Source organism: Leopardus geoffroyi, chromosome A3, assembly GCF_018350155.1.
Source record: "Leopardus geoffroyi isolate Oge1 chromosome A3, O.geoffroyi_Oge1_pat1.0, whole genome shotgun sequence".
NCBI lineage: Eukaryota > Metazoa > Chordata > Mammalia > Carnivora > Felidae > Leopardus > Leopardus geoffroyi.
The window spans coordinates 69,581,681-69,607,702 of NC_059336.1; the positions used below are offsets into that span (position 1 = coordinate 69,581,681).

Sequence of the window (26,022 nt, forward strand, 5' to 3'; positions counted from 1 at the left end):
AAAACTTTGAGTTAAAATTATGTTTTATAGTGTAAAATGATTATAGAATTGTCTTAACAGTGAGCCCAAACATTTCTTCTAAGCCCGTATATACACAGTACAAGACATTTTGAAGTGATGGCTTGAGGTAAAAGATAATATGTAGCTTGATTGTATTTGAACATGATGCTTATTAAATTTAATGATTTCACATTTAAGCCCTTAACAAAGTGTCTGACACATAGGTACTCAATAAATGACATTATTTATTAAGTTACTAATTATGATGATGATGACACTAATGAAGGCAATTTATTATGATGCATCTCTGAACAGAGAACAAAGACAGATGCCAGGCCAGTAGACAGTGTCTCTTGCAACAACACTCAGTTTTGCATATAACTCTGTTGTTGTCCATGATTCAAACTCGTGTCTGAGCAAAAGTACAGATAATCGTATCCCAGACCATCAAGTTTCTCAAAAATAGATGGAACCATGTGTGTCAAATTTATAAATGCCAAAGGTCTACTGTGTTAGAGATAACAGTACATTAGTACACGACCTTAAAATGCTCGGAGAAGTCTTTTTATAGTCCTGAAGCTTCCAAGGGGAACCAGTGGCAGGAAATCAAAGCAGTGTGCTTGATGGAGGGGGGTGGCAGGTCGGGGCAGGGGAGGGAGGGGAGCCTCATGCAGCCTAAGAATGCTAATAAGCAAACTATAAGAAAGCTGGAAAAGGTGGCCTAAATATTGCCAACGCCTGTCACATCCAGGTGGACCTTACGAGTTCCCTCCTTGCAAACCCTTGAGCTTCAAAGAACATTTTGGCTGATCTTGAGCACTATGATAAGAATTGAGATCTCATAAGTGGAGTATTTATAATAGTGCATGGCATATGATAAGCTCTCAGAAACAGGTTAAAATAATTATTATAGCTATTTAATATCACTATAATTATTATTTAGGCGAGATGTTTAATCTCTCCAAACCTTACCTTAGTTTCATCATCTGTTACATGGAGCCAAGTACAGCGACCTCACCAGTTTGTCATGAAAAGTAAAGAGATAATCTACTAAGATAAATCTCTTAGCTAATGCTTAGCAAAGGGTACAAGATGATTGAGAGAATAGTGAGGTACCTTGCCTAAGGACACACATAAAATAAATAGTAGGGATGCTATTTCACCTAAGTCGGTCTGACCCCAAAGCCTGGGTCCTTAATTACAAAGCTATATTGCTTCTTGTTTATCCTCAAGAAAAACCACAATAATTAATTGTGAAGGTCAAGAAAGGGCCCCTTTTAAGAGCAGAAACAGAAAACCACATTACTGTGGCATTAACAAGAAAGGCTGATTGACCTAATGCAGTTCCAAAGTAATAATGGAAGTACCTTCCTGTGTGTGAAAATACTGGGCCAACAGCAGCATGATGCCATTAAAAAATGTGCTTTCCTACAAGAGTAAAGATGGCAGAATTGGCTCTGAAGCATCTTTACAGTAGTGGGGGATAACTTTGTACTAAGCCCACCTAACTTTCCAGTCTATTCCAGTTTTGAACCATGGCTCAAGAGGAATTGTTCAGGATCAAGGGGAGAAACTAGCTTTCCTTTGGGTCACAGAAAAAGATGGCTGGATCTGCATTATTACTAAACCCTAACTAAATAGAACAACCACTGAAAATAACAGTGATATTTACTTTTGAGATCTATAATGAACACATGTAATATTACCTACAAGCCAGCCATGGCCTCTCTGTCCTTTATAGATCTAGAGGAGCCTGATTTAAATCTTTCCAATTCCACAGAGGATAAAAATCTAGCATTCTCATTCCCTTGTGTTTCCCCAAGATCTAGTGAGCCTGTGACTTCTGCTTCTGCCTTTTGTATCCCATGTGCTGTTCTGACCCCAGATCAACATAGTCTCTCTCCGCCCACAGAATAATTCTGTGAATCCAAGCATTTATAAATTTAGTCATCTGAATATTTTGGTGCCATGCAATGCCCTGTTATCTACCACCTTGATGGCTGTAGCCCCCACCCCTAACCCCTGCTCCAGAGCAAGGCGGACACATCAACTTGATTTTTGCATAGCAGATTACAGATCACCTTTAAAAACTACAGGGTGACCTACACCCACAGGGTGACCCTGCCTCCTACTATCCCCCCATTCTGGTCATAGGAAGCACATATGTTCCAATCAATCTTACTCTAAGAATTTGGCGCTATGGCTCCTAAACTCAAGTGAGTCTCTCATCAGTATTTGAACGCCAAAGGTGAAAATCCAGTTCTGGGGAGTCCCTTTTCCAATGCCTATGAAAACATGGAAAGCCAGCGCACAGAGAGGGAGAATAACAACGCCAACGCCTTGTTGGAAAGTTACGAGAAGACATCTCACAGCCCCTGTGGAGACCATGAGAGTGAAGATGCTGGCTTGGTGCTGACAGGTTTCCCAAATGGGGCTCTCATGAAGTCTAGCTTTTTTTTTTTTTTTTTTTTTTTTTTTTTAACGTTTATTTATTCTTGAGACAGAGAGAGACAGAGCATGAACGGGGGAGGGACAGAGAGAGAGAGGGAGACACAGAATCGGAAGCAGGCTCCAGGCTCTGAGCCATCAGCCCAGAGCCTGACGCGGGGCTCGAACTCACAGACCGCGAGATCGTGACCCGGGCTGAAGTCGGACGCTCAACCGACTGAGCCACCCAGGCGCCCCGATGAAGTCTAGCTTTAAACCTCCTCTTTCTTGTCCTTGGGTTCCTTGAATGATACACTTTGACTAACTTTCCTTTTTTTCACTGAATTAGTGAATGGATTTATGTTGTATTTTTTTTTTTTAATTTACCTCCAAAGACCTTTGTTGAAGTCTCCCTTCAGAAAAAAAAAAAAGAAAAAGAAAAAAGAAAAAGAAAGAAAGAAAGAAAGAAAGAAAGAAAGAAAGAAAGAAAGAAAAAAGAAAAGAGGTTGGCTCACGAAAACTCTAAAGACTCAAGTACTTCATCAGTGACAAAGATGTTGCCAAGCTTATTCAACTTTTAAGAAGACATCTCAGTTTCATCCCTGGCCTGGGATATACTGGAGATATACTGGATAATACTGGAGAGAGACAAGTATTGAAGGCCTAGCTACAATGAGGCTGAGGTCTTGTGAGCATTTTCTGATCCCTAGAACCCACCGCACCACCTATAGGCACTTTCTCCTCTACAGCATAAATGTCACCAGCTGTAGAGCTTGTCTAATTGCTGTCCTGTTGGGACATGATAAACTGGCACCTTGTCCAAAAGGCATTTTTGAACTGGATTCAGATTTCCAGGAGCCCATGCTTTGCCATGGGAGGACTGAGGAAGGCTATTTCTCCTGGAAAATGACCTCCTCACAGTTATTCCAAGCACACAAGCCAAGGCCTGTGGCTGTTAGAGCTCAGTCAGTGTCAGAGGTAAGCAAAAACCAGCATCAGGACTTCAAGCACCTATATCACCTGCCCCAAAGCAACTACAGGTTGGAAGGGTTAGAGTGTTTAAGGTTGCACCAGAAATAAAAAGCAAATAGGTGATCCCTACACCACCAGTCTCTATCTTGTGTGATGGCCAACCACATGAAGAGTGTTTTCCAATAAGTCCAAAGAAGTTACCAGATTTCTTTTCAGCATGTTGCTCGAGGCTTTCGCTTGCAGTCAACTGAGTTGCTATGAACAATAAAACTCATCTTCCCTGGCCTGTTGTAAAAAGTGTCAAATTGGGAATTAGAAGACCAGATCTAGAAACACTAATTATCTGTATGGCGGTGCTGGCACTTCTCCCTGAGCACACTTCTCTCATCTGTAAAAGAAAGGAGTCAGACCAGATTGTCTGCAAGATTACTTTGAGCTCTAAGTTCCTATGATCCTAATGGTGAGAAGATAAACTTCAGATAATAGATGTAGAGGGAAGAGAAAAACCTAAACAGAAAATCTATGCCCGATGTAGATGAGGTACCAAAACAGGTACAATGGGTTGAGGAATACAAAAGAAAGAAGACAGGGAATTGTTGACAGGGAATACAGAATTTTAATTCTGTTCACTTATGGAAGCTGGCCCAAGGATTCTAGGGAAGAAGATGGAGGGACTTCCACACTCAAGGTCAGACGGCAGGTCCAAGACAGCTGGGCATGGAGTGGGGAGACATCCCACTGGAAGTGGGGGTGAGACTGAAACAATGACAAAGGTCTTGCAGGAAAGAGATCAGATTGAGACTGATTTTTGCCATGCCTGATTTCTGCCAAGCCTGATTTCAGGGGAGAGGTCAGGAGACAATCACTTCACATGTCTAATGGTCTTTTCATTCTCCTGTGGGAAATGGAGTAGTAGAAATGTCAAGTCTTACTTTTACATACTCGGAGACTGACTATCTCTGTTCTGTACTGTGATGATTGCCTCCAAAGTGGTCTCTTTCCCCCAGCTGGAGCCCATCCTCTGCATCCTAGCCAAAGGAATGACTGTAAAATGCACCATGAACTAAGCTCTCCTGCTTAAAACCCCTAAATTCCCTGCTCCTCAACTCTGGCATGACACTCGGGCCCTTCTGAAGAAGCAAATCACCTATTTTCCTCCTAAGAAGCTCAGAGAGCCTTCTAGCCCATGACTTCTTCCCAGGGATCATCTTTGAAATTCAGGTTTTATGCCAATGCAAATCTAGCTCTGTGTTTACAGCTACTTGGCCTGAAGAAGGGAGCCTGACCAAAACAGCAGGGCAAAAGTCAATGAACTTGTTTTCTAGAAAGGTCACTCACTGTATGAGATCCCATCTTTTGGAATTTGAAAGTGAGATGAAGACAGAGGGATAGACAAGGTGGTAATGCACACAGGAACAAAAGCAATAGGTTGAAGCCATGAGGCAGAAGTCAAGAATAGGAGAAGCCAGGGAGCAGAGACAGAAAATATCTAAGTGGGAGTAGACCCAGTAGAGAAAGGATCGGTGGGAAAGCATGGAATTGGGGAGCGGTGGATATTCACGTCCAAGGGAACATCCAGGAGGGTTGCTCTTGAGATTCCAGTATGATTATCAGAACAAAGTTCTTATTCTCTATGCTGCCTCATTGTTCAGCAGTTGAAAGGATTTCTTGTCTCTCTTCCTAATGGATCCTTAAAATAATCTCCCATTAACTAAAGTAATGTGACTAAATCTCTGCTCCTTTTAAATAAATTTAAAAAAAAGAAAGAATTCTAATAAAGACAGCTTAACCAACAGGACAACAGGAGCTTGCCTCCAGTTTCAGCGCTATCTCCTACTTTAAGGCTAAGCTCAAAGTTGGACTCTTCTCTAAAAGTTTCTTTTCAAGTACATTATCAGGGCAAGGCAAGCCAGCAATCAGATGTCATATGGGCTGAACATACAAAGCCCGGGTATGTTTAAATATGATCAGGACTTGGGAATAAAATCGGATCACTAAAGAACGGAAGTGATGATATGTCAAATGGCAACATTAAAGGGTAGAGAAGGGGGGGCATGTGTTATATTCAGGATTGCAGAGGGTAGGTAGCTGAGTGAGAGACACCGGTGTGTGATCAAGATGAAAAGAACAAGAATACTATTCATCTTCAATCTTTGCTTAGAGAATGAATATATTTGAAAGGAAAGCCCTGGTTGGGTTGTCTGTGATTATGGAAACTTTTAGTGGCTTGGTAGCAGAATAAACAATAGCAGGTGGCTGCTTTCAAAGTAAGATTTAAGAAGAATATCAAGAAGGTTAAAAAATAATGGTCAAAAGGAGGGAAGAGACAAGATTGGAAGACAGAGGGAAAGCTTGCTCAAAGCCCTGGGGCGGAAGGAGGGGGGGGGGGCAAGGAATCAGAGTGTGAGTGGAAGAACAAAGGGCTGACTCTGCCTAGGCTGACCTAGATGGGGTCTATAGGTGAATTATTCACTTGTAAGTAGTTTGCTAAGTGGCCACCTGAGGGCACTGTATTCACTGCACCTTGAATTTTTTTTTTCCCTATCAAGTAAATTATCCTCAATTTGCTCAGGAATAAATTTAATGCCTTAGAGAAGGGTACCCATGGAAGATGGGGGCCAAAGACAGTCCTTCCTCCCTATCTTTGTTCTTGAACTAGATTAATGAATGAACAAGGCTGACCTTAATTCAAATACCCGGGTTAACCATAAGGATGATATAAAATAAATCATTTAAATCTATTTAGTGTTTAGTAGAAAGTCAATAAATACTAGCTCCTTCCCATATACATACATACGCAAACATACAAGTTTGCCGAAGACAGAACATACAGAGGAATTACACAAACTGTTTATCTCTCTAAAGGGGGCAGGACTCAGAAGTCCCACAATGAACGTGCAGCTGTGCTAGGAAATCAATGCAGAGAGCAAATTTATGCTGCTCTTTTCATTGCATGTTGCAGCTTGTACATAATAGCCAGAGGGAATAGAATACAAACAGCTGGGAAATAAAGATGAAAGCAAAACTGTATCAGCAGGGAGAGACACAGAACCCCCTGAGAACTCAGCAGTGTCACGAAAGATAATTTGAACAAGGTCACCTGCACGGAATTCCTCTTCTCAGAAAAAGTTTAGACTCCTGCCCATTGCTGACCATCTCCATCTGAGTCAAGGTGGGGAATGGGATAAAGAGTCCCTAGCTTGCAAATTTATACATTAAATTTCTGTCTATATAAATCAGAGTTGTGGATAAAAGCATCATTATTATCAGTGCCCAAAATATTATTATTAGATGGTTGAAAACAAAGAATTTGTGCTTCCTCACGCAAGAGGACTCTTGAGGTTTTCCCCCCAACCTCAGTCCCATAAGGCAGGTTTTGCGGCCTGATGCTGCCCTCTAGTGTCTTTTTATGGTATGGTAACGCGAGAAATAAAAACTTCTAAGAACCCTGAAGCAATCAACACCTCTTTGACCCAGGCCTGATAAAGCAAAACAAAACAAAAGTAAAAATCCTAAAGTAAAAACAAAACCAGGATTTGTACTAAACTCAAAAATGAGTTAAATTTTGCTTCAACGTAGACACTGCATTCTTTGAGGGTTCTGAAAAAATGGTATCAAGATTAGTGAGTGCTCTTCAAAAATAAAGACACTTGCCATTTCCTACACTTTACTGTCGAATGGTTACTGCTTCAGTCTGTCTGAGGCATGATCCAGAAACTTGCATTTCGTGAACCCTGTCACATGGTTCTAATGTGGAGCTGGTTGAACTCACTTTGAGAAGAACTAAAGATTATAGCAGTGACTTTAAGCGGAGTATAGAATAAATATGATAATTTTCTTACAATTCTGTAAGGGCAAAATATACATGAAATAAAAATCATCAACCAAAATAGGTCACCCTTCATTTTTCCTGTATTTAGAATGCCTGAATTCTACATGACTAGCATGCTAAGAAAAACAATGCTGTTCAATTCAGAGTGAAGAGTTCATGTGGATGGTCTCCTAATCAATCAGCCCACCTCCAATTCCAGTGGGCATCCAGGTGGAGAAGAGAAAATGCCTAGTTGTTTTACTCATTCTTCAACAATACCTTCCTCTAAAGCTCTTCCTGGTGCCACCAGATTAGTTTTTCTCAACGTTGTTTTTTTTTTTTTTTTTTTTTTGTTATTTATTTTTGGGACAGAGAGAGACAGAGCATGAACGGGGGAGGGGCAGAGAGAGAGGGAGACACAGAATCGGAAACAGGCTCCAGGCTCTGAGCCACCAGCCCAGAGCCCGATGCGGGGCTCGAACCCAAGGACCTCGAGATCGTGACCTGGCTGAAGTCAGACGCTTAACTGACTGCGCCACCCAGGCGCCCCTAGTTTTAATGGCCTGATATGGCTGTAGGCATCCTGTTCTTCTCTGTCCTGTAAATGCCCCACGTCAAACTTCCCCATGGAACAGAAAGCTTTCCATTATAGGAACACTTTCTTCCTCTTCAAAACTGCCCTCTCCCTTCTTTGCACAGAGGAAATGTTCTGTCAATACTTCTCATCTGACCAATGCCTCTCACCACGCATACCAAAAGGTGGTAATGACAGAAGCTAGGAAATGTGTCATTACATGACCAAGCTCTCTTTTTAAGCCCATTCTAGTCAGTGGCACACATGGCAAGAGAGCTTCCTTGGGGTTATCGTTGCCATTGGATCACACATTCAATTTACAAGCCCACAGCTTTGGCCTTTAATTTTTATGTTTTAATTTCCGGGACTTGCTTTCACTTTTTGGCATAGTCTGATAAATGTGTAAACACATAGGAACTTCACAAAGTAAAGGGGTGTAGTCATTGGTATAGAATCTCTATTCACCTGGGGAATTCACTTCAAATTTAAATAATGGGGTATTTTAAAGGCAAATGCACTCAATCAGAATTCAATACTTAGTGTCTTAATGTAATATAAAATGCTATTTTCAATTCATAGTTTTATTTTTTGTATTGTGGCTAAAGCCTTTCTTACATTCAGAATCATGAAACATTCAATGTTGTTTTTTTTTTTTTTTTTCAACGTTTATTTATTTTTGGGACAGAGAGAGACAGAGCATGAACGGGGGAGGGGCAGAGAGAGAGGGAGACACAGAATCGGAAACAGGCTCCAGGCTCTGAGCCATCAGCCCAGAGCCCGACGCGGGGCTCGAACTCACGGACCGCGAGATCGTGACCTGGCTGAAGTCGGACGCCTAACTGACTGCGCCACCCAGGTGTCCCGAAACATTCAATGTTTTAATAAAAATAGGTCCTGATGGTTAGTTAGATTTGTAAAGGTCCCCTCCAATACCAGAAAGAATCCTATACCACAGCCTTCTATTACCCTCACTTCCATTTTTAATGAGCATTAAACAAATATTTACCTCAGGAAACTGTCCTAATTGTCCAGTAAGATATAGCACATTGCCTTGCACTACTTCTCTATACCCCAAATGTTTATGTAGGTCTGTGCATGTCATATACTTCAATCAGCCATGAACTGCTTCCTTTCCAGCCACTTTAGCATCCCACACAGTTTCTAGCAACAGCCATTTATGCCAACTGAGGTCTCCCTCTCCACAAACAGGACGCCATTTTGGTTTAGCTTTGGTGGCTGGCATGGCCAGCACATTGAATGTCACAATCTCTTCCTTTCCCTTGACAATTACCACCTGAACCCACTGTGTAAAACAGGAGTACTCATTAAATAGGAAAATATGGAAAACTCATTCCATTCACTTTAGTCAGAGAGAAGAAAGATAAAGAGCTTTAGCCTGTTAAACAGCATTTCCTTTGAATCTCATTTTCCTTTCTGAGCTAAGCTATTAGATGTGTGGACACAAACAGGATCACTTTGAAGTTAACAAGAGGCCCACTCTGAAAGAAGGAAGACAGCCATTATCACACATTTTATGCGTTGGATAAATATATTCCTGGGATTGTAAATATATTCTGCAATTACAGGCCATGAAATACTTTTCTTTCTTCTTTCGCCCTATTTGGAAAGACCATTTTTCTCTAGAAAGGGTTCTGTTGGATTTTCTCTTTCCAGTTCTCTAACTTCCCCGTGTATTTACCTTGTGAGTCAAAGGAAAAGAACCCATCAATATAAATGAACAGCTCTTGTCAAGCAAAAATGTGACCACAATGATCCCTCCAGGGCTTTGGGATGCATCAGGGTAGAGGGGCAATGCAGGGGGCTTGCGTCAGAAATGGGGCGGGTGGGTATATTTACTCTACTGTGACTGTTGTTTCATCCCTGGGCAAGCCATTCAAAGCTCAGATTTCCTACATTCATAATAAAATGCTAATAATACCTCGTCCAGTGCTTGTTGCAGTATTAACAAGATGGCATGTATGGATATATTCTTAGTGAATAACAAAGGCCCACTCAAATAGAAACTTCTGTTATTTTTTTCTGTTACTGACATGTTTGCTAAGCATTTGTCTTGCTCACTTGAGAAAGCGAGTATTGATAGGGAAGGACAAAGTCTGTTAAACTTTTTTAGCAGCTGGTGAAAGAAACATTCCTATTAGTGTGTGCCTGTGTGTGTATGTGCGTGTGTGTGCGTACGGGTAGGACGGAGCAAATTCACTGTTGGAGACACAAGGGTGTAAGCCAGGCTCAGACCCCTGTTGGTCAGAGGGTGTGTAAGTCTAGGAACGCTCACCAGTGAAAAAAAACTAATAAGTTCTAGAAGAAACTCCTTAGGAATCTAGTTACTTGACCCTAAATCCATTAAAAACTGTAGGGACTAAAGAAACTTGCAAACAACCTACTTGTCTTTATAATATCAAGACTAAGAACATGTTTTCTCTTTAAATTTTAATCATGCATGCATTCTTAGAGATTGCATTTTTTGAGCTATTAAATATACATATGTTTCTGCCACATTAAAGGGGAGCACAAGCTTGTATGTTGTATTATTAATTATGTGTTGGAAATAAAACTCTGATCACTCTTGGCAAACAGTAGATACACACACTCCAAAACAAAGGGTTCGTCCTGTGAGTGGAGACCATGTGGGTTCGTGCCTGTTACTCCGACGCAGTGTGAACTTACTTTTAAGGTCCAAGTTCCTGGCTCCCGCAGTGATTTGTGTTGTGATTTTCGTGTCAATTTTGACAGTGTGGAGATTGCTGGTGTCCCTTGATATCATCACATTGTGCCACTGATTGTCATTGAGAGGTTTATTTGAGCTCCCTTTGATAAGGTTAGCACCATTTCCCAAATCAAACACATAATGTAAGTACCTGGGAAAAAAGCGAAGGTGAGGAAATGTCATCACTTTTTGAATTTTTGATGGAGTCAAACTGGATATTACAAATGGAGATCTTTTTTTTTTAATGTGGTTCCATTCTTGTTAGAAATCTGAGTGAGCTGTACATAGGCTCAGCTAACAAGAAGGTAAGAAACACTACTGTTTTAGCAAGGAGGATTATTCATTGTCCGCATGAAAACAGTGAAAATTATTTTCAAAATCATGGTCTACATCTCACTTTATGACACTGGAAGGTCAATGCCTTTCGCTACTCATTCTCTATTTCCACCTACACCCCATCTTTTGCCAGTTCCTTGTACCTGCTTTTCCTTTATCTTAAATGCCTGTTTCTTAGATGGGAAATGTGCACTCACCCTTCAAGACTCAGCTCCGATATCCACCCCCTCCCTCATACATTTTCTTGATTTCCTAAAAGACTGTCCTGACCTTAGCACATGATCATCTGAGGCAACTTTTCATAATGCTTCTCTGCGATGTTTATGTGTTCACCTATATTCCATAGGGTTGCATGTTACATGTGTGGCTGAAGTTTGGTAGAATCTTAGATGTGCACAGAAGTGGTATATATATATATATAAAATTAGTGCCGGGTATACTCTCTTGCCCATTGTAGATATGCTATAATGTTCACTGATTGAATGAATGAATACTCAAATCAGTTAAAACACATCATATTTTCCTCACCATTTCAAGGAAATTTCACAAAAATCTTTCCTTCTAAATTCTTCAAGGAATTCTGATATAGAATGAAATTTGAGTTAAATGGATTTTATGAAATTGAAGTTATCTGATTACTTATTTTAGGTGTTTAATTAGCACAAATTTTTATACATTTGTAGAAATGCTTTTGTAGAATTACAGTGTGCATAGTAAGGAAACCCACATTTGAAGCATAAGATTCATGGAATGCCTATCATAATTAGAACTCAATGTTATTTGTACCTCATGTATGAAAGTGTAGGTATAGAAGACTTACTGATTTCCTATTAACTTTACAAGATATCCAAGAAGTGATTTGAACAAATATATTTAAGCCATTCTTCCACAGTCTTGCCCGCTACCTTAGAAACGAACATATCTGTTTAATGTATATTTTTGGTTATCAAGGTCAATTTTGCAAATTTTTATTATTTGTCATTGAACTCACATATACTCACCCTTTAACTAATTCGACCACAATAAAGTCATTTCCATCCCCACTATTATATAGTATTAGTCCATCTAGGGATGTTGTCTTGAACTGGAAAAAAAGATGCATAGAAGTGTAGGCTTGCAATGTAGCTAAGGCAACATAACTTGATTTGGTCTTGAAGGTGACAGGGTCTGCTATGATGTTCCTGAAGCCAAATCTGGCATTGAGCTCACAGTAATCTATGTCACCATTTTTACACAAGTCAATGTATGCCATTCCATTAAATGTCAGGCTTTGCAGGTGTCCAATGAAGTTGGAGGGGACAGAAGACAGATACCGACGTTCCGTGATGATGCCAGTCTCTATGTTATGAAACTCCAGCCTCGTGTGATCGCCTGCCATTTGACCTGAAAGGTCAATAATAATAATGTATTATTATTTTTCTGTATCTGAAAGAAACTCCCAACTTTAGACTTCCATGGCGATATCACATTTTAAAATACAAGGATCCAAATACCTTTTGACAGTCAGTTACATATGGTAAAAACATAGCAACGATATTAAAGGGTAAGGCTGGATACTTAATAAAACTTTCTTAGGTCAGGTTTTAATCTTTGTCCAAATCGTAGCCTTAACAAAAATCACCTTCATTAGGCAAAATTACAGAATTTTTTTAAAGTAGAGGAAAGAAATAAAGGAAGCAAGAAATAAAGAAAGAACGGGAAAGAGGGCAGGAGAGAGAAAGGAAAAGACAAAGGAAGGAAGGACTGAAGAAAGGAAGGGAGGGAGGAAAAAGGGAAGAAAGAAGAAAGGAAGAAGGAAGGAAGGAAGGAAGGAAGGAAGGAAGGAAGGAAGGAAGAAAAGATAGATGGAAGGAAAGGAGAGGGAAGAATTAAGGGCAATGACTGTCCTAAATTGGTCCATCCAACATTGATACATCCCAGCATGGTTACATGTTTTTCTTAAAGAAATGCTCTTAAAGGAAAAAAAAAAAAATGACTCTATATTTTCCTATACCCAATAGAAAAAATGAAGGGCTGCTGACTATTCTTTCAACAAGGAACCATAAAAATGTGTTCAAAATTAAATATGCACTTTTCACCTCCTCTTTTCTGTGCTGAACAATTCCCACAGTCTTCACTAGAACTAGCCTCCTGGCCACTCTAGAGTTTCTGTTGATCTCTTCTGGACCCACGCCATTTTCCTTGCACTTATGTTTTGGATACCTAAACTGGGCACACTCTACCAAATCAAGGCATGCCCAATTTTGAGACTATGAGTTAAAATCAGCCCTGAAGTACAATCTTTTTTAAACACCCTAGAGTCAGATTTGGTTGCAGATTTATTTATTGATTGACTTTTCAGTTCAGTCTCCATGCTTCTCCATTCCACTAAATTCTTCTGTCAATCCCATGAAAACCCAACCCAATCCCCTCTTTACCTCTAGAGTGATAACTGTACCTACCTACATACCACTGAAGGGAAGATAAATAAAGATGTGAACTTGTTTTCCAGTGTACAACATAAAGTACTCTTAGCATTGCTAGTAATTCTCTCCTAGCATCTTGCTCTTGTCCAATTACATTGTCATTTGCTTTCTTCTAAAACTCGAAAAGGTCATTCAAATTGCAATCAAGTTCTTCCAGGTGCTAGATTCACTACTCAATTTGGCATAATTGGAAATTTTATCGAGCTTACCATATCCTGTCATCCATGATATTAATGAAAATATTAATTAGAGCTAATCCCAGGATCAGCCCCTGAGAAAATGCACTGAACCTTCTTCCCGGGTGTAATGAAGATTGAACAACCATCTATGTGGCCCTCCTTCAACCAACTTGACAGATTTTCATATCTTCAATCAAGACAGTAAAATATTGGCTGGCATTTTGAGGAAATGCCAGTAAGTGAAATATAAAAGGCATATTTTTTTCTTGTGCAAGAAAAACTTCTACATACATAATTGATTTTGATGCTTATAAACTCATTGGTGTAAAAAATTCTCCTGTGAGCTGTACTTAATTCTGCTTAATTTCTACACCTCTTTACTAGTTCTTGATCCTGGTAACAGCATTCTTGCCATACCCTTGACATGCTCTCTTTTTGGACTTTTTTTTTTTCCTGATTCTATCTCTACAAACTTTTTTTAAATATAAAATATACCACTGTAAACATCTCGTTTCCTTCCTCCTCCCCACTATGCCTACTGCTCATCTTTTGGATGCAAAAATACCATTAAATCCTTAGCACTACTGGTTTCTAGTATGACATCATTTCTCTCTCCTTCTTTAGTGTTTTGTTCAATGACCTCAATGCTATTCCTTGGGGAACTACTTACTTGGTAGCAAATAAAATGAGTCTTAAATAATTTTCAAATATCACACCAGAAACATTGAATTAATAAGCTATACAAAGGAAGACTATAAAAAGCTAAAAAAAAATCACTTGGGTTTTCATACTTCCTTGTGTTGATTTTTTAATCTTTTTCATTATATTAAAATGGGAGTCCTAGCTCAATGAACCCACCTCAACCCTGAAACTGTCATGTTTCTTCTTCAAAGTTCCATTAATGAACCAACAGGTAGTAAGGAAATAACCTGCTCCCCCCCCCTAAAAAATACAAATCCTTACAACTAAATATTATCCCAAACTGTCATGTTCTTGATAGCTCTGAAATAGGGAAGCACATTTTGTTTCAAAGGACTGAGAAGTTCAGTGATAAAAATAACAAGTAATGTCTGTTTTCTTTTCTCAAAGGGTTAGAATATGTATGCAGAGCATAAATAATAAAAAGGTAGTAAAACAGTTTGGGAGCAACTGTGGCCCAGTTACAAGAAAAATCATTATGGCCCATGTTCAAGAGTCTATTCTTTCTTTAATAAGCACACATAAATCGCATTGACAGTAATGGCAGATATGCTTGCTGGCGGGGGAGAATTAGCACCTAAAAGCCATTATCCACTGCCTTAGAAGACATTAACTGCTGCCTTCTAAACATTCTTTTTTTTCCCTCAGAATTTATTCCAGAGTTTAATCCTCTGGCAGTAATGTAGCCATCTCTACTATTATACATATATATTGATTATGAAAAAATAAAGGACATTGAAGGAGAAAGATGTTTTTTTAAGGTTCCAAGCATTTAAAAATATAGCATCTTTTCCAGAGACTGAGTGAAAAGCAAGTCTGGAATTAGCAAAATGCCTCTGATCAAAGGATATGGATACACCGGATTGGCAATAATCTCCAACGAGAGACAACCTCCTGGATAGTGTGTTTGCACAGGTATCTTATGATGCACATCCAATCTTTATATACAAACACATAACAATATCAGCTAGTTTATGTTTAATCTTGCTCGGAGTCAAGTTAACTTTCTTGTTCAGAGTCAAGAGTTAAATTTCTGCTACAGAACAAAATAACACCCAGCCCCATATCAGCTTGTTAGTTCACTTAAAGTTCTGGAGTGTGTGCTATATATGTCAGGTCCTGTATTAGGTAAAAAAGAAGCAGTATCATTTCACAAAACTCATGGTTATTGGGGAAAGGCAGACAAAAAGAGGTAAGGAAATAATGAAATATATGATGACAAAATAACAACAAAAAACTTCTATGAATTTCATAAACAGGATACTGAGTTGTTAAGTATGGGATGGGGGGCCTGAGCTGATATTTAAGTTAAATTTGAAAGGTTAAAGAAGGGATGCCTGGGTGGCTCAGTCAGTTAAATGTCCGACTTTGGCTCAGGTCAGGATCTCACGGTTCATGGGATGGAGCCCCTCATCAGGCTCTGTGCTAACAGCTCAGAGTCTGGAGCCTGTTTTGGATTCTGTCTCTCTCTCTCTCTCTCTCTCTCTCTCTCTGCCTTTCCCCTGCTTATGCTCTGGTTCTCTCAAAAATAAATAAACATTTAAAAACATTAAGAAGAGAGAGAGAGAGAGAGAGAGAGAGAGAGAGAGAGATTGAGAGAGCCCTGCTAAGAACTGGAGAAGCAGAATGGGGAGTTGGATTCCAGGAAGGGAAACAGGCGTTCAGGTGAAAAAGAGCAAGCCATTGTGGCTGGGGAATCAGGAGTACGTGAGATGAGGGGCTCACCTGAGACGGGAAGGGAGTCACAGGCCAGATACAACACACAATGCCTCCTGATTATATTCTGTAGGCATTGAAGGGTTATGGGCAGGCAGATGCCGTGAGTCAGTGCCTGAACGTGTGTGTTCAATCTCTCTGATGTAGGTATAGTAAACTGGAGACCATTTGAAGTAGGGTGGTTATAGCAAAAATGGGAAAAAAAAAAAAAGATGTATGAAATGAGGTAATTTTGCAGATGTAATTTGCAGGACTTACCAATAATGTCTAGATGATAGAGAGGAGGGAAATTGTAAGCAGAAAGAGTTAGGGGATCCCCAGAAAAAGAAAAATGAGACATAGCTTTCATGACACAAGAGAAGTCATTTTAGCAACCCCCCACCCCAGCCAGCTGTTTTCCATGGCCTATGCCTTACCAATTCTACTTTCCCAAACACACTTCTGGCAGAACTTCCAGGGCGATGCCAGAATTACAAAGAAATGCAGAAACCTCAGGAGTTAAGGATTTCAAGGGAACAAATGGAATGCAAAAATTAACAGTTTCTACCAGGCCTGGAAGTGGCCTAAACATATCTGAGACAAAAAAATCAGTGGCAAAAACTCCCAGTGCTATTTCAAAGATCCTGCATTCCTTACCAGAGATAAAAGCCCAAGACTTCAACCAGTTTATACTGATCTTGGAACAAGCCCATATTCCGTTCCCCTTGTCTAACAGTTACCTCAGCTTCATTATAATGTTATAGTCTCCATCCAAGGGGAAGCACAAGCTTCATTACCATAACTTACGAGGCACGTATAGGCGTGCTTTCTAAGTATGCCTGAGCAAGCCTTTACCTGCCATGCCAAAGCTCTCCTTTCCGAATATTTATCCTAACCCTAAAAGGAAAGGAATACCTTTCACTCTGTTAAGGGAGTCTCAGTTTTGGAAGTTATTCCCTGTGATCTCCATGTTTGCTGCAAACAAAGTTTCTTTTGTGTGACAAACTGCACCTGGTGTAGACTCTATCTGTAAGTCACCAAGAAGCGAACTCAGGTTAGCTCCATTATAGAATGATGATGCCCAGCTAGCTGGTTTGCTTACATATGGTAAATACTGTTTAATGAAAGACACACTAACACACACACACACACACACACACACACACACACACACACACAAAACACATAGTTCCAGAGTCTTGAGACTGACCAAGTGAGGAGCTGAAACCCAAGACTCCCTGCTTAGGGCTCTTATATAGCTTGTAGAATTTCACCTCCAAGTTCCTAGGGAATCTCTTCCTTTTTAAGCTTCTTTGCAGGCAACTGTTGTCCTCATCACCCTAGGTAAAGTGCAGGCATTCCCAAGACTGGCCTGAGCATGTACTGTCGTGTCTTCAACACCTACTTAACAGTACATTTAACTGTAATTTAAAGATGAGGTCAAAACGTAAGAAGAAATGCATGAAGAGTGCCTAATGCTTTTCCTTACTCTTTTTTTCCTCTTCTGTGATTTCTCACTTGCTGTAAAATTTAATAACAAAACAAAACAATTGCTTTCCTGATTCATGGTGGGCTTCAAGTGGGCTTCAACACTAGAGTGTTTGAAAAAAAAATCCCATTTCTAAACATAAGCCTCAGTGGCAAGTTTCCACTGCCCATTTTGGAAACTTCTCATGCTATGGAAGTCAAGGCTTTTTTATTCTTACAAATTTTTGGCTTTCATGAGATCTTTCACAAAACCTAATCCCCCAAAAATAAATCACCTTGATGAAAATTCACTCAGTAAAGGTAAATTAATGTGAAAATAAAACTGCCTTTAGCTCTGAGCAGCAAGATGCTGAGAGCTGAGGGAAGGAAAAAGTTGAGGTAGAGTACTGGGGTGCAGGATGAATAATTTGGGTGAATCATCAATATTTACTTGGTTTATATTCCTATTCATCTTTAAGCTCTGGAAAGAGCATGTTGGATTTCACTACTGAAAAAAAAAAATTTACTCCTACAGAGCGGAGGATAAAATCAAATTTCTGCTCTAAGACTTTGGGCAATTTTAAGAAAGAGTAAATGGCAAGCTACTTTACTGAAATACTAGTTTATATTGTGTTCTTCCTTCAATTCTAAAATGCTAGCCAAGTATTTTGTCTCAAAGGGTTTTTCTTGGCAGAGTGGATGCTGCTGGAAAACAATGCCTTCCTCAATCTTTTGAGAAAGCCTGATTTGCAAGGTTTATCCAGAAAGGGGGAGGGAGAAAGAAAGAAAGAAAGAGGAAGGAAGGAAAAGAGAAAGAGAGAAAGAGGGAGAGAAAGAGAAAGCAAGAAAGCAAGAAAGCAAGAAAGAAAGAAAGAAAGAAAGAAAAAGAAAAGGAGAGAACAGAGTGTATTTGAGGGCTGATAAAGATGATGGGATTACCACTGACTGGAGATAGGAGAATATTGGTGGGATTTAGAAGTACAACTCATTCCATCATCCTGCTCTCAGCTCAGGGTCAAAGTTTCAGAGAGGATTGGTAAACATAGGGAGACTGGACTGCAGCCCACAGCTCCTTGCAGGAATTAGCAAAGATCCATTCACCCACTTAGGACAGGAGCAACAGGGTTCTTGCAATTAAAAGGACAAAGGACAGGGGCGCCTGGGTGGCGCAGTCGGTTAAGCATCTGACTTCAGCCAGGTCACAATCTCGCGGTCTGTGAGTTTGAGCCCCGCGTCGGGCTCTGGGCTGATGGCTCAGAGCCTGGAGCCTGTTTCCGATTCTGTGTCTCCCTCTCTCTGCCCCTCCCCCGTTCATGCTCTGTCTCTCTCTGTCCCAAAAATAAATAAACGGTGAAAAAAAAATTAAAAAAAAAAAAAGTGTTTTTGGTGGGAACAAGTGCAGAGGGGAGACAAAAGGAGACTCATAGGATCCAAGTTTGGGAATAGGGAGTGGGGGCAAAACAGACTATGATTAAATATCCTGTAAATCCAGAAGAGAGGCCTAAGGCCTTGTTGATTTAAATTGTGCTGATTTAAATTGATATAAAGACAATTAAGAAATGTCCCATTTCTTACATACCTGAGTTGGTGGATCAAGATTCATATTATAATTTTAATAATATATGCTGAACAAAAACATGTTAAACAAATGTCTTAGGATATATTTGTCCTCCAAAGTTGGGGATTCTAAAAGGGATTCCTTTTCTTTCAGATCATAAGCCAAACCTTACCAATGACCTATGAATTCCTAATGAAGTCTTGGATGCCAGAATCCCAATATGAACCAGGCAAGGAAATATGAGTAACTTTGCCTTGAAGAGCTAGTCCATGCCCAGGAGCAGAAGTGGGTACCTGCAACAGTAGCTTAAAAATGATTCCTCAACAGAGTCGATTCTCTTGGGAGTCCCCCACAGAATAGGTCACTCACTTGTTCCTACATCTATAAGCTACATCCCACATCCATGTAAATATCTGTTTATTCTGTTTCCTAATATTATGATTGCTGGTGGTAGATAAATGCCTGGCCATTTAAGTAAACAAAGGAATGTATTTACTGCAAGTTGAAGAAGGCAATTCATTAACTTAGAAGTTTGGTTGGAATCTATGTAATTGAAAATAGGTATCTTGAATTTTCTATGAAAATCAGATGGCAATTCATTTAGGGGCCATTTCTGGAATTTTCTTTGTTACACTGATCATATTCACACCCTATTTGTTACTTTTTTTAATATTTATTTTTGAGAGAGATAAGAGAGAAAACACTCACTAGTGGGGGAGGGACAGAGAAAGAGGGGACAGAGGATCTGAAGGAGGCTCCCCACTGACAGCAGCAAGCCTCATATGGGACAGGAACACACAAACCAAACTGTGAGATCATGACCTGAGCCGAAGTTGGGTGCTTAACCAACTGAGCCACCCAGGTGCCCCTATTCATCACTTCTTTTTTTTTTTTTTTTTTTCCAACATTTATTTATTTTTGGGACAGTGAGAGACAGAGCATGAACGGGGGAGGGGCAGAGAGAGAGGGAGACACAGAATCGGAAACAGGCTCCAGGCTCTGAGCCATCAGCCCAGAGCCCGACGCGGAGCTCGAATTCACGCACCGCGAGATCGTGACCTGGCTGAAGTCGGACGCTTAACCGACTGCGCCACGCAGGTGCCCCATATTCATCACTTCTTAATACAAAATGTGTTGCATTGATTTTTAAAATCATGTTAATGTTGTACATACTTACAACATACTTATGTAATTAAGTAGGAATGGGAAGGAAAAGCTAAATTGAAATACATAAAACTAATTATATTTCAAATGGAGACTATAACTACACTCAAGGAAGGAAATTAGGAAGAAAAGGAAAAAAAGGGAGGCAGGGAAAGAAGGAAGGAAGGAAATAAGCCAAGTTATAACCAAAGTTACTTGTAAACTCAGCATTTAATTTTACCTGCTAAGTCTTAGGCAGTGAGGAATGAGAAGAATCACAAACTAATCCTGAATTTTGTTTTAGTTGGTTTATTAATTGTAGTGGTATAGGCAACTTCAAGTAATCCACACACTATTCTAGGTTCATTATTGGGTTGAAGAAATGAGTAACTGACATCACTGAGGGCAAGGATCCCACCAAGGAAGAAAGAACATGGAAACACAGAATGGGGGAAGTCAAAAAACAAGGACGTAGATATGGAGGTACCACTGTGAACTCATCTTTTCTAAAATATATGTATATGCATGATTATGTGCACATGCATTTTTGTAAACTAGAACCACTGTTTTGATGATTTAGGTTTTATCAGAAAGAGTAAAAATGAGGAGTTTGTGTCTAAGGTCATGTGTCAGAGGTTGTGAGTAAACAGCTACCCGGGGACAAGGACATGTGAAAACCACAAGGGAACATTCTTTAGTTCCATGTGTATATTTACACATTCATTCAGGTTTATGTGTATATCCTTGAATATATTTTCCTATCTTTGCCTACTGAAAAGGGCAGGAAACAAAGATAGTCCAATAGCATTGAGAGTATCTCAACATCAACCACCCATATTTTGGTCTCTAATATCAATCTTGACTAAATGAAGACAAAATGGCTGATTCCAGAGCTGGGGCATGGTAGGTACAAGCTGTGCCTGGAATATCCTGTTATGACATAAAGTAAGTAAGAAAATGCTAAAAAAGCAAAACAAAACAAAACAAAACAAAACACAAACCTGAAAATGTTGGGGTGGGGCATGTCACAATATAACAAAGACCAACTTCATGGGACTCACACTGGCCCATGGACTCAAACTGGGACCATCTGAGCACCAAAATAATCAAGTAAAGTAATTATAAACTATTTGAGAAACATAGAAACTTGGGTGTCCATACCAATAAGGAAGAAATAAAGGAAGGAAGGAAAGAAGAAAGGATGGGAAGTGCTGGAATTAGAAAATCATTTCGTAACTACTGCACTAAAGACTGAATCAGGAGAAAATCTTCAATGGATGCTAAATGTAGGGTGAAATTTTGAAGAGACACAGAATATTTTTTATGGTCTTAATGTCTCTCCACAGTTTATTAGTGGAGAGGGAGAAAACATACTGTTCATGTAGTGGAGAAAATGGACAACGTGTTGACCAAGTGGTTAAATTAAATCACCGGTAAAGGACACGGACGTTTCATGCCTTCAGACAGGATACTAGAAGGAGGCCACAATATCACCAATGCAGAATTCAACCCAAAAATGCAAAACCTGAATTCAATCGTGAGAAAACATCAAACACAAAATGAGTGACTTTACAGTGATAAAAGGTGGGAGGGTTATATATTTCAAAAATGTCAATGTCACGAAAAGACAAAAAAAAAGAAAAAAGTTGCTGGAAATGTTTCAGATGAAAGCAGGTTAAAGAGACCCGAAAGCTATATGCGGTGTCCGAGCCCAGGCTGCACACTGTGTAGAGGGGAAACGCTATAAAAGACAACACTAGGTCAACTCACTAAATTGTAATATGGAGAACAGAACAGATAAAAGATATTGCATCCGAGCAACACTTACTGAAGTTGGTAACTCTTTGTTATGTAAGGGTATATATATATCATTATTTGTAGAAAATGCACACTTTAATAGTTACGGGTAAAGGGCCATTTTGTATTTAATTTTTCCTCAACTGGTTATGAATAAAAAAAGTGAAAATGTCAAAGCAAATGGGATACAACATTCACAAGAGTAAAGATAGATCACTGTTCTTTGTACTGTTTTTATTTTTGAGTGTTTTTTTGTAAACTGGAAACTATGTGTAAATAAAATTTAGCAAAATATGTTGCACCATACTTTTGTTTCTATCCCTTCTTCATCCACTGTAGTTCAGGACTTATGACTTTACATCCTAAAGCATATACTACACTGACACAGGATTCATTTTGCTCAAAACATATTCTCTCAGCATACTCTCAGGATTTCCAATCACCTGAAGGTCCACGAAAAATGAACGCCTTGAGCACACTGACCTATTTGCTGCAAAAGGCCATTTTAGCCCTGTCAACTACCATATAGATGCATGAAACCAAACAAAACTGTCTCCTCAACATTAGTCCGTGTAGCACCATTGAAGCCCTTCTCCCCAGTATGAAATGTTCCCTCACATACTTTTATCATCTGTGTTACTCTCTCTTTAAAGCCTAGTTCAAATGTCATATATTGCTTTAAGCTATCTTTGAAACCAAGGTCCTCAACCTCTCTTCTGAACTCCAAGAATATAAATTGCTTACATCAAACATTCAGTACCTCATCTACTGCACCAATTGTCAGTTCTTGTGTGAGTTCTTGTATGTATATCTATTTAGATATAGATGTGTATGTATCTATTAAGATGTGTGTGACATGATGTGTGTGGAAAGTATGTGTTGTAGAGGTTTTGACCACGAGTCAAAAAAACAAATTATCAATAATAGCAATAAAATCAAACCTAGGTCTTCTTCTAAGTTCTGGTAACAGTGGCATTTCAAAGAAACATAAGTCACTTAACCCCTTTGAAACTCAGTTTCCTCATCTTTATTTTTTTATTAAATTTTGTTTAATATTTATTTTTGAGAGAGAGAGAGAGAGAGAGAGAGAGAGAGAGAGAGGGCACATGCAGGGGAGGGGCAGAGAGTGAGGGAGACACAGAATCTGAAGCAGCCTCTAGGATCTAAGCTGTCAGCACAGAACCCAATGTGGGGCTCAAACTCACGAACCACAAGATCATGACCTGAGCTTAAGTCAGATGCTTAACCGACTGAGCCACCCAGGCACCCCAGTTTCCTCCTCTTTAAAATGAAAATGCATATGCCCTATCTGCTTCACTGGGTTGTGTGAGATTTGAGACATACTTAGGGACAAAAGAATGTTCCCCTGTGTTTTTCACATATCCTGTCCCTGGCAGCTATTTATTCACAACCTTTTGCATATGACCTTAGACACAAACTCCTCATTTCTACTCCTTTTAATAAAATCCAAATCATCCAGACAATGGATGCTACAAAAACAATTCATTCCTCTAAGACCCGTCCTTGACCAAAACTAGTTGAACTTGGGTTGACACTCTTGTCAAAGCCCTGCAAAAATTCTGCCTTCCTTCACCGGGTTCACACAGTTCCTTTAGAACCTTCTCCTGTCTGGCAATTTTGAATAAAGACTTAGGCTAACCACTCTCTGGTTGATTTTCTTTCTCAGAGAATAAAATAATATAACATTTGCTTTCCAATTGCTAATCCATGACCCAGTTGCATAAGAGTCCCCTCTCAAGAGATTTTAAATATGAAAAAAAAGCCCAAACCGGAAACAACAACAAAATAAAAACAAAAGGAAAAAAAAATTACTGTACTCTTCCTTGATTCTCTGTGTTGTCAGGCCAGGAATTGGTCCTTTTAAAGCTGTTCAGGTGATTCTAAAAAAAGTTGTCCCTACATATAGAAAAGAGTTTTGGAGAGCCATAAAAGGCTATTGAATTATAAGATAGTAAAGAGATCCCTAAGTCTGCAGTTTTCTTCATTTGAACTCAGAAATGATTCTCTCAAAAGTTAAAATCCCACACATGCTATTTCCACATTGATAGAATCAACTGATCTCTGATAATGGAAACCCCTTAGGACTGAATGTAGGACACACTTCTCTGCTGCACAAGAACTATCTTGTGCTATGTACTAAAATAATAATTTTAGAGATGTTCTCTAAAAAGGAAAAAGAGTTAACATCCCAGTAGGTCATGTGTTTGGAGTTATTTTCAGCCGAGAGAATAAAGGCACAACACCGATTCCTCTTTCATTCGGTTTCCCTATATCTCTGGGGTGGACTTTTATATGGCTCACCTCAGTTAAGAATCTACATATCAGGGATTGAACCTGACATCCTTAATATTAGAGTTTAACCAACTGAGGTAAATGGCCAGAAATGATCTATTATAGCTTATAATGAAAAAGCGGTTCGGCTGACAGAATGCCAGCATATCTATCAATTTACCCAGACAGTGAAATGTAGAACTTGCTGCTGTTCATTGCCAAAATATATAACAAAGAAATTGAACAGAAATTGGCATGTAAACAATGATTTCAATATTTTATGAGACCCTAAGATATTTATGACCCACAACACTGAACTATATAATGTCTTCTTGAATTATTAAATAGGAAAGAACATGACACAAAAGTAGTGCTTGTTTGAGAGAAAAAAAAACATTTAACATGCTCCTTATTTAATGGAATCATTGCTGGAGAAATTGGAATAAAAAATGAACTGTGTGTATCAGCTTCAAGTTGTGTAGTTGGTTTTATAGTCACCTGCAAGATATGGGAAAGTCTAAAGCTTCAGCAAAAGCAAAGGCAACAACAACAGGGGGATTTACCTGTCATGGCCTGTTGGTCATCCACGGTTAACTTTAAACTTTTTCCTCGACGGACCACACGCACTGTGTGCCATTCGTTATCATTGAGGTTATAGCCGGCAAAAAGGGTCTCGGGACCTTTGCCTGTAGGATATGCCAAACAGTCATTATGGACACTCAGAATCAGTCAAGCAAATGAACCTCACAGAGAGTGAGAGAAAGAGACAAAGTAAGGGGGAAGGCACGGGAGAGGGAGGAGAGACAAGAGAGAAGGAAATGAGAGAAAGAGGTGAGAGAGAGAAAGGAGAGAAGAGACTGGCTGGATCAATTTTCAAACCCATTAGAGTCAGAGCAAGCAAGGAAAATGACAAGTTAACAGACATTCAGGTGTGACAATTTAAGAAGAATCTTTAACATTATGCATTGATCAAAGACAAGTGAATGAACCTTGTTGTCATAAATAGGCACAGTCAATATAGCATCAGGAAGCCTCCCAAATTTACACACACTTTTTGCTGTTGTTGTTTTTGTTTTTCCTAAGGAATTCTCTGGTCTTTATAGTTAACACTTTTTCGCTAATGAAGTAGATAGCAGTCTTGTAACCTCTGACTTCGGGGAGAGAGCAGACCTTAAGTAATTAGCTAAGCATCTTCAGGCTAGAGCAACTGGCTGATTAGATTCTGGTGAGGAGACTGCTCTGGGCACTATATTGTGTAACAGCTGCTCTTCACTCTTACATCATGTACCTCCAATATTCACCAAGTTCTTAAATTTATGGAATGTTGTGTCTAAAAACTAAGTCCAGTGAAGGCACAGAAAATGGGTTTAGATAGGAGTATTGACTCTTAGGAAATGAAGAAAAAAAAGAAGTCACAGCCAATAAAGGTCCAAGTGATGAGTCAGAAGGAAAATAAAGTGAGACTAAACAGCACTAGAGGGAAAGGATTCCCAGCTGAGGAGCAAAAGAAAATTAACCACCTGGGAGAGTAACTGCCAGTGAATCTACTAAATCTATGCAAATTAATTTATAGAGGCTTAGAACAGACATACTATTTCATAAAGTTGTTTTATGGAAATCAGTGAAATGAGAAACTTAGACAAACATCCTTTTGCCACTTAGAAACAAAGAAAGGAAAAAAAAAACCACAAACCTTTAATATAACTTGAAAAAATTTTTAACTTAAAATAAAACATTCCTACTAATCTGATACTATGGTTCACTAAGAAAAAATCATGAAAAGTTTTTAAAGATGCATTATTTGGTGATGGATTTTTCCCCTGTGTGTTTTGCAAGGACTGAAATTTGTTGGTAAGTTAAAGTAATGAAAAAAGTGACACCA

The 26,022-nt window shown here is 39.3% G+C and overlaps 1 protein-coding gene across 28 annotated transcripts in view; it reads right to left on the bottom strand.

Annotated features, from left to right (window-relative positions):
* NRXN1 (neurexin 1) overlaps window positions 1-26,022 on the bottom strand; it is a 1,133,918-nt gene that overhangs the window by 567,229 nt on the left and 540,667 nt on the right. For all 28 annotated transcript variants that reach the window (XM_045446002.1, XM_045446007.1, XM_045446003.1 and 25 more), the window contains 3 exons: window positions 24,704-24,826; window positions 11,847-12,228; window positions 10,470-10,660 (listed from right to left, as the gene is read on the bottom strand). In XM_045446002.1, the coding sequence (XP_045301958.1) occupies window positions 10,470-10,660; window positions 11,847-12,228; window positions 24,704-24,826 (696 nt within the window). The remainder of the gene's footprint in view (window positions 1-10,469; window positions 10,661-11,846; window positions 12,229-24,703; window positions 24,827-26,022) is intronic.